General features: G+C 32.8%; 1 protein-coding gene across 1 annotated transcript in view; it reads right to left on the bottom strand.

The window, feature by feature from the left end:
* TRIQK (triple QxxK/R motif containing) overlaps window positions 1–5,649 on the bottom strand; it is a 49,545-nt gene extending 43,896 nt beyond the window's left edge. The window contains exon 1 of the mRNA XM_012643538.1: window positions 5,589–5,649. Within this exon, the coding sequence (XP_012498992.1) occupies window positions 5,589–5,649 (61 nt within the window). The remainder of the gene's footprint in view (window positions 1–5,588) is intronic.
* Between the last annotated feature and the right edge of the window lie 3,418 nt (window positions 5,650–9,067).

Here is a 9,067-nt window from a genome sequence, read left to right as displayed (position 1 = left end):
TATATATATACAATTGTAAATGAATTTTGACTGAATATAATAGTATCTTAGGGGGGGTTAAAATAGCCGTAAGAAATATAAGAATCCTACTTTACCTTTCGTAGTCCTAAATGTGAAGCAGAGGTACCTGAGATGCTCACGACAGCCATAGTGTTACTACAGTGTCAACTCCATGACCTCAGATCTTAAGACTTTACCGTTGCATCTGCCAATACCTAATATAGTCTTGGGCCATAAAGAAGCAGTATAGTGAAATGATTCTGTGGTCAATTTTTTGCAATCCAGTCCTGGCTCTACCTCTTACCAATTGTAGAACCTTGGAAAAGTTCTTCAACCCATCTATGCTAAGGTTTCCTGATCTGTAATAATGAAAATACTAATAGTTCCTATACCATAGTACTACTATGAGGATTAAATAATACATGCCTAGCACAAGATGCTTAATAATTGTCACCTATTTCTATTGGATAAAAATAGAGATTTACAAGAAAATTAGTTGTATTTTTGTATGATTTACCTAGCACATGTAAATATTAGGCTTGATGTGCTTAATAACATCTATTTATAAAATATTTCAATTATGTTAAAAGTATTTTTTAATTCTTTTTGCTCCCCATTTTGAAATAATTTATGTCTAGGATAATATATATAATATTAGTTAATCTCATACTATTTTTAAAATATTATTTCTGAAGAAAGGGTGATGTCCAAACCAATTGATTTTCCTTTGTAGTTAGTAATATTTCAGAATAATCAGTTTTTCTTTGTTCACTGCCTTGAGGTGAAAAAGTATTTTATCTCTGTTTGCTACACATTTCAAGACCATGCTACAATAATACAACAGTGTCAGTTTAATGTGAAAATTCTGCATCTACAAGGTGTTTCCAGTCACAACATAAGCCCAACTGATTCTCACCAGGGCAAAGAATATTTGTAAAGAAATACTTCTGTGAAAGCCATCAATCACTGTCATTTATTTATAGTACACAGTTGAAAAGGTAAAACTTGTAGTGGAAGATAAATATTAAAAGAAATGTTAAAATCATCATTCAACAAATGGCTTTGTTTTTGCCAAATATAGCTACTGACTGACAATACGTAATTTATATAAATGAGATTTAGTAGCAAGGGGACACTGTACACATATAATGCCACTATTCTTTGTAACAGTTTATTAGAAAACTAAATTAGCTTACTAATAACTTTAATATTAAAAAACACCATGATATTCAGTTAATTGGATATTTATGGGTTTGTTTTTTTTTTAACCTCCAATATAGTTGTATCTCTACAAAATAATTCTAACTGCTTTATTCCCTCCTCACATTTTCTGTCATATCTGTGAAACATCTGTATAAGACTCCACTTAAGTCAGAGTGTTAGTAATAAAAGATCTATTATCATCAGTCTGAGTTCAGGCTAGTGATACTTTCTAACTTTAACACAGAAAATCCTTCTTTTAAAAAAAAATCCTTGAATTAGATAATGTCTTATTTAAATATCTTTTCTATTTCATTTCTTTCTCAACCTAAAACCTTATATATAATGTTCTATACTACATGCATGAGAATCTTAAGAAGACTGCATTATGCTTAAAAAAAGTAAACAAAAGTATACCCTCACAAGTTTACACTTCATACATTTTGTTTGATTATGATGACTGTATTTGCAAAGTGCATCCAGGATAACTCATATCCATGCAGCAATCTAGTTTATAAATGGCTCTAACACTTACGGAGATCGCAAGAACCCTGTTAGACAGGTACATCTTATGCCCACTTATATTTTCAAGAGAAAGTCAAACAGGAAACAGAAATTTGCATGGGAATATATGCACATCACAGCACTCTTAGAACTCACAGAACAATTTAAGATAAAAAGAGAGCTCAGGCTTCACAATTAATTGTTTTCTCTGCCTTATTCTTCTTTGACTCTAATAAATATGAAAAGAACTAAATAAATGGAAAGATATACCATGTTTATAGAACAGAAGATTTTCGATGTTTAATATCTATTCTCCAAAATTGACTATAAGATAAAATTAAATTTAAATAAAAACCTTAACAGGCTTTCTTTGTAGAAATGAATTCAACTATGGTAACAGAAATCAGAACAGTAGTGGCAAATTGGTATTGGGCAGGAACTGACTGGAAGAAGATATGAGAAACAATCTGGGAAGATGGAAATATTCTGTATTTTTGTTGGCATATATGGTTACGCAGGTATACATGCACTTGTCAAATTTCTAAGAATTGTCTGTTTAAGAGTTGGATGTGGAATGCTCCACAATATGATTATTCTTTATTTATGTGGTTAGCACATCCCATGTGATCAGATACTTCAATATATTAATAGTAAGTCAGTCCTTCTGTTTAAACAAATACATAAGTAATCTAACTGAAAATAACATAAACTCACACCATTCATAATGCATTTTATAATCAGGGAAGGATATATAAAAGAAGTAAATATCATAAACTCTGCTTCAAAAAATTAATCCAGTTATAAATATTATTTTTTAATTTGTATTTATCTGACTAAGAGTTAGAGCTATTCATAAAGTTTTCATTTCATTTTTTATTTTAGTAGTTGTTTCGTTTTTATTTATTTGACTATTTAGATTTCTTCTTTTTGAATTGCTTCCTCTTACTACTTGTTCATTTTGCTGTTGGGTTTCCAGACTATTTTATTTATTTGTAATAGGACTTAATTTTTCTGCATATAAATTCTTAGTTGGTTTCAATAAGGGCACGAAGAAGACACATGGGGGAAAAATAGTCTCTTCAATAAATAGTGTTGGAAAAACTGGATATCCACAAACAAAAGAATAAAATTGGACCCTTGTATTACACTATACACAAAAATCAACTCAAAATGGATTAAAGATCTAAACCTAAGACCTGAAACTGGTAAAACTCCTGAAAGTAATCATAGGAGGAAAGCTCTTAGACTTTGATCTTGGCAATGAATTTTTGAACAGGACACTGAAAGTACAGGCAACAAAAGCAAAAATAAACAAGTGGGACTACATCAAACTAAAAAGGAACTAAAATGAAAGAGCATTCTACAGATTGGGAGAAAACATTTGCAAACCATATATAGTAATCCTCTTTTATCCATGGGGGATAAAGTTCTAAGATCTTCTGTAGATGCCTCAAATCATGGATAGTACTGAACCCTAGGTATACTTTGTTCTTTTATCTGATAACCAAGATAGCTATTAAGTGGCTAATGGTCAGGTAGTATTTATGGTGTGGATATATGGCTTGTGTGGGACAGAGTGGTACTGTGCTAGATTTCATTGTGATACTTACAACAGCACAAAATTTAAAACTTATGAATTGCTTTTTTCTGGAATTGTCCATTTAATATCTTCAAACCACAGTTAACTGGAGGTAAATGAAACCGCCAAAAGCCAAATCATGGAAAAGAGAGGATTACTGTATCTGATAAGGGTTAATATGCAAAATATATAAGGAAGTCACACAAATCAATAGCAAGAAAACAGCCTGACTGAAAAAAAGGGTAAAGGACCTGAATAGACATTTCTCCAAAGTCAACATAAAAATAACCAACAATTATATGAAAAGGTGCTCAACATCGCTAATTGTCAGGGAAATACAAATGAAAATGCAACGAGATACCATCTCAAACCTTTAGGATGGCTATTATCAAAAAGACAAGAGATAATAAGTGTTGCTTAGGGTGTGGAGAAGAGGCAACTCTTGTATACTGTTGGTAGGAATGAAAAGAGGTGCAGACATTATGGAAAACACTATGGAGGTTCCTCAAAAAATTACAAGTAGAACTACTATATGACCAGCAATCTCTCTTCTGGGTATATACACAAAGGAAATGAAATTAGCACTTTGTAGAGATATCTCCACTTCCATGTTCAGTGCAGCATTACTCACAATAGCCAAGATAGGGGAACAACCTAAGTGTCCGTTAATAGACTACAGAATCGAGAAATTGTGAATATTTTTCAGCCTTAAAAAAGAAGGAGATCCTGCCATTTCAGAGAACATGGATGAACCTGGAGGACATTATGCTAAGTGAAATAAGCCAGCCATAGAAAGAAAAATACCGCACGATCTCTCTTATATTTGGGATCTTAAAAAGCCAGTCAAATATATAGAAAAAGACAGTGGACTGGTAGTTACCAAAGGTGGAGAGGAGGAGGGAATGGGTAGATACAGGTCAAAGTGTACAAAGATAAATAAATCTATAGATCTAATGTACAACATGAGGACTATAATTAATATTCTACTGAACAGTGGACATTTGCTAAGAGTAGACTTTATGTGCCCTTACCACACACACAAAAAGGTACTATGTGAGATGATGGAAATTTTAATTGGTTTGAATGTATTAATCATTTCATTATGAGTGTATATATATTTATCTATCTATATACATATCTCAAAACATCATCATGCCCTACACCTTAAATATATACAATAAAAAGTCCTAATTGCCTATATGCATTCCAAATATTTTTCACATTGTTTGAATGACTTTTGTTTTGCAAAAATGTCTTTTTCTTTATAGAATACACTTTTTGTCATATTTATGAACTAGATATATACTCTTTTAATATTAATTGTTTCTAATTATTTTCTGACTTCTATTGTAACTTCTTTGTTTATCCATCAGTTATTTAGAAGTTATTTTTTATTAATTTATTATTTTTCATTTCCAAAGGAATGGTAGGGATGAAAGGGAGCACACAAAAGGAGAGGGTGGGGATAAGGAAGGGGAGGTTACCTTTTTGCTTCTAATTTCTAATTTATTACATTTTGATCAAAAATGTGGTTGTAGAATATTGATTTTGTATAATTTGAGGGACTTTCTTGGTGACCTAGTATATAGGTTATTTTTTACATATACTCCATGTATCCTTGAAAAGAAAACCCTGCACCTAGAGCATAAGCTAAAACAGATAAGCTTCCTATTATCTTTCTGTGCTGATGAGTGCAGGGCCCACCTCTAGCCCACCATTTTACTAAAGCAGTATTTCTTTAAGGGTCCAAGTACAATTGGGAGTCTCGATTTCATCTCCAAAGCCTTGTCTCCAGTCTCCCATAAACCTTCACTTATGACCCCTAGAGAGGTCTCTCACTATTTTCTGAGCTTAGGTTTCCATTTAAAAGGACATTTGTTCTATTTTACTCAGCATACTTACTTTAAAAGAGAATTTTAAGGTTATCAAATTATTGCCATCAAGAGTCAACAGAATTAAAAGTTTTTACATGGGTAAAAAGAAATGATTTAATAGATGATAATATCCAAAATACTGATTGTATAAAAGTATCTAGCCTTAAGAGTAATAATAAAAATTATTTTTGCTTTTAAAAATTAATAAAATTGTAAAAGCATTGAAAAGTCACAAGTACATGCAGTATATATCTTCATTGGTAAGCAGGGCTACATTTACTTTTGCTTCTATAAAACTCTATAAAGTGCTTCTTATATATTTCTGTGTAACCTATGTATCAGAGAAAATTTGTTTTCTTAATATCATGCATAATTGCTTTTTCCTTTATCTTCAATTTGTAGGAATATATTGAAGAGAATTTATTGCTTACCAATTTGCTTTCTATACTGATCAACAGGAAGTTTGACAGTGGCAGCATCTTTTCTACCCATCTTTGATCTCCAAAATGCCTGCTGAAAAGAGAGAAAACAAATATGATGAAATCTTTAAAAAAAAAAAAAAAGACTATCTACAAACTTCAGAAATAATTTATTGCATTAAATTCATTTTTAAAGCAATAGGTAAAAATGCATTTGACTTATTTCCATTAGATATCCATAAAGACAAAATCTTTTCAACTAAATTATCAAGGATACAATTGCTGGTAATTAAATTTCCCAATCATTTGTTCTTGGTAACATTCATTTTATCAAGTACCATCAATGCTCAATTAAACCACACTATTAGAGAACATTATCCATAAATTTGAAAATCAGGTACTATTTATTCAGCTGGGTTGGGGCTGTGGAAATGCTACTGGCAGCATGTTTCTTTCCAACTACCTACTATGTTACACAAAAAGTAAAGCTAAAGTTTGAACCTCAAGTATTTTGCATTTTGTTTTAAAAAGCATGACATATGCAACCAATGTCAATGGATTACAGAAGAAGATCATGTCTGTAAACAAGGATAATTTGACTTACTTCTTTCCAATTTGGTTGCCTTTTGTTACTTTCTCTTGCCAGATTCTCTGGCTAGGACTTCCAGTACTATATTGAATGGAAGTAGTAAAAGTGAACATTCTTGTTCCAGATCTTAGTGGAAAAGCATTTTTCGCTGTTGGTATTAGCTGTAGGTTTGTCATATATGGCCTTTATTGTGTTGAGCCATGTTCCTTCTATACCAAATTTGTTCAGAGTTTTTATCATGAAAGGTTATTGAATTTTGTCAAATACTTTTTCTGTGTCTATTGAAGTGATCATATTGTTTTTTTGTCCTTCGTTCTGTTAATGTGATGTATCATGTTTATTGATTTGCATATGTTGCATCTTCCGTGCATCCCTGGCTGAATTACTCTTGATCATCATGAATGATCATTATAATGTGCTGTTGAATTCAATTTACTATTACTTTGTTGAGGACTTTTAACATCTATGTTCATTAGGCATACTGACCTGTAGTTTTCTTTTCTTCTTCTTGTGTCCTTGTCTGGTTTTGATATCAAGGTAATGCTGGCCTAGTAGAATTGGTCTTAGTTCTTTAAATATATGGTAGAATCCAGCAGTGAATCCATCAGGTCCTGGGCTTTTCTTTGATGAGAGACTTTTTATTACTGCTTTGATCTCATTACTCATTATTGGTCTGTCCAGGTTTTCTATTTATTCATAGTTCAATCTTGGTAGGTTGTATATGCCCAGGAATTTATCCATTTCTTCTAGATTTTCTAATTTGTTGCTGTATATTTGTTCATAATAGTCTCTAAAGATTCTTTGTATTTCTGTGATATCAGCTGTAATGTTTCCTATTTGTCTCTCTTTTTTCTTAGTCAAGCTAAAGGTTTGTTGATTGTGTTTATCTTACCAAAAAAACAAACTTTTTGTTTCATTGATTTTTTTGTATTTTTTGTCTCAATTTTTTTCTGCCCCGCAAATCCTATTATTTTGATTGAATGAATTCAAATAATACAGCAGAGACTAAAACCTGCTCACCAAATCTATATTCTCCTTTTTACCTGGTAGAGTTAGACTCTATTTCCTAATGTTAATTCAAATATGTAATTTATTGTCAATGAAATATGAATGGAAGTGATGTGCATCACTTCAGACATTAACGTAAATAACTCCCATGAATAATTTTGTGTTCTCTTTTCCCCTTCCGATTGGCTAGAATGGAAATGATCCCCAGAAGAACCTTGAAGGTACGTTTGTAGAAATCTCAGTCAGCTTAGGGTGGAAAAGGCTACTCTAACTTGTTTACCACCCTAGTACTCTGAAAAAGGAACGAAATTCTATCATGGTTGAGTTGTTTCACATTGGTGGGGTCTACTTATCACATATATTTGTGCCTGAAAATTATTCCTCACTGCTTATAGTAAGGTACTACAAGATGAAGATGAGGTCAGGCAAGAACTGGTCAGTTCACAAGCAAAAATATAGAAAATAGAGAGTACAGTAATTTGGGTACTAAAGAGGTTGGAAAAGCCATCTTCTTCTAAAAACTAAATAGCAGCAAATAAAAGTGAAAAAGCCTTGAAGAACAAAGGCCCATTATGACTTCTCAGCTAGAGACAGAGAGAGAGAGAGAGAAAGGGACAGAAATAAACAGCAGATTAAGGGTGCTACAGTGTCACCTGAGCCTATTACTTCAGGTTACTCCAATGTAGACACTATTGGGTAGAAACAGTAAGGAAAGGAGTTCTGAAGCATAGAAAAAAAGCAGACATGAGAATTATGTCTACAAAAGAAATTGCAATGTTAACCACATGCACATGCAACTTAGTAGAAATGGTAAGAAGGTTAATAAAATTTGAAGGAATTATATTTACAAAGAAACCAGAAATTTTGTCTAAAAAAGTCTTTGAATGAAAACCAACTCTTGGGCATCTACATTTAAACCAGTAGATTGATTGCAGCTCTCAAGGAAGGCAAACTCTGCAGAGTTTATAACATCCAATTCATATGTGACCAGGAAGAGAGAACCATCCACAGGGGAGAGCCATGAAGAACGATGGACAAAAAGACCATACTTAGGGTCTAAGCAAGAAACTTCTACTGTAGTACAGTGGACCTTCTCAGTGGACTCGTGAGTAGCAGGTTTCATCACTGTGATGGACCAATGACTCCAGTGGGTGTTTCCTATTCTTCCCTTTACAAATGGGAATGATTACTGAAGATATGAAGCAGATAACTTCTGCTTCATCATTATTTCTTAGGGGTTTGGTGAGGCTGAGAGAGAGTAGGTAAATTACATAGCTGTAAACATCAAAGGACCACATGCCAGCTTGAGAGAAAGGATTGTACATTGGCTTGAGATCGTTGGCTTAGAGCTGGATACTATAAATGGGAAACTTCAGGTTCTCTCTACTGGGGAGGCAGGAAAAAATTATGTTTTTGGCTATTTCTGGACAAGAAGCGTTGACTATAACAAAAATTTTTGGCTGTTTACTAAAATACATGTTCTCCTTTTTTTCCTGGGTACACTTGACTATATTTCCCATCCTCCTCTGATACTAGCTGTGGGCACATCACTGATTTTCAACCAACAGAATGTGAGTAAATTAATGCTTGCTACTTCTAGAACCAATCTATAAAAACTTTCCACATGTACTCATTCATCTGGCTGAAATGGAGATGACCTCCAGGGTAACTTTGGAAATAATGTGATGAAGATGTCAGACCCTATGACAGCCTGGATCCTGAATGACTGCATGGAGGAGAGTTATCCAACCAACTTGTTTTTCTCTTTCATACTGCTGTGAGGACAAGAAATAAACTTGTAGCATTTGTGGTACTATGCATTTTTTCGCATCTATTTGTTACAGTAGTTTGTTATCACTGCAACTAAAATAAATATGTATAATGCAATTATCAG

This window comes from Propithecus coquereli, unplaced genomic scaffold (assembly GCF_000956105.1).
Source record: "Propithecus coquereli isolate 6110/MARCELLA unplaced genomic scaffold, Pcoq_1.0 Scaffold2, whole genome shotgun sequence".
NCBI classification, from domain to species: domain Eukaryota; kingdom Metazoa; phylum Chordata; class Mammalia; order Primates; family Indriidae; genus Propithecus; species Propithecus coquereli.
This window is presented reverse-complemented; position numbering and strand designations above follow the sequence as displayed.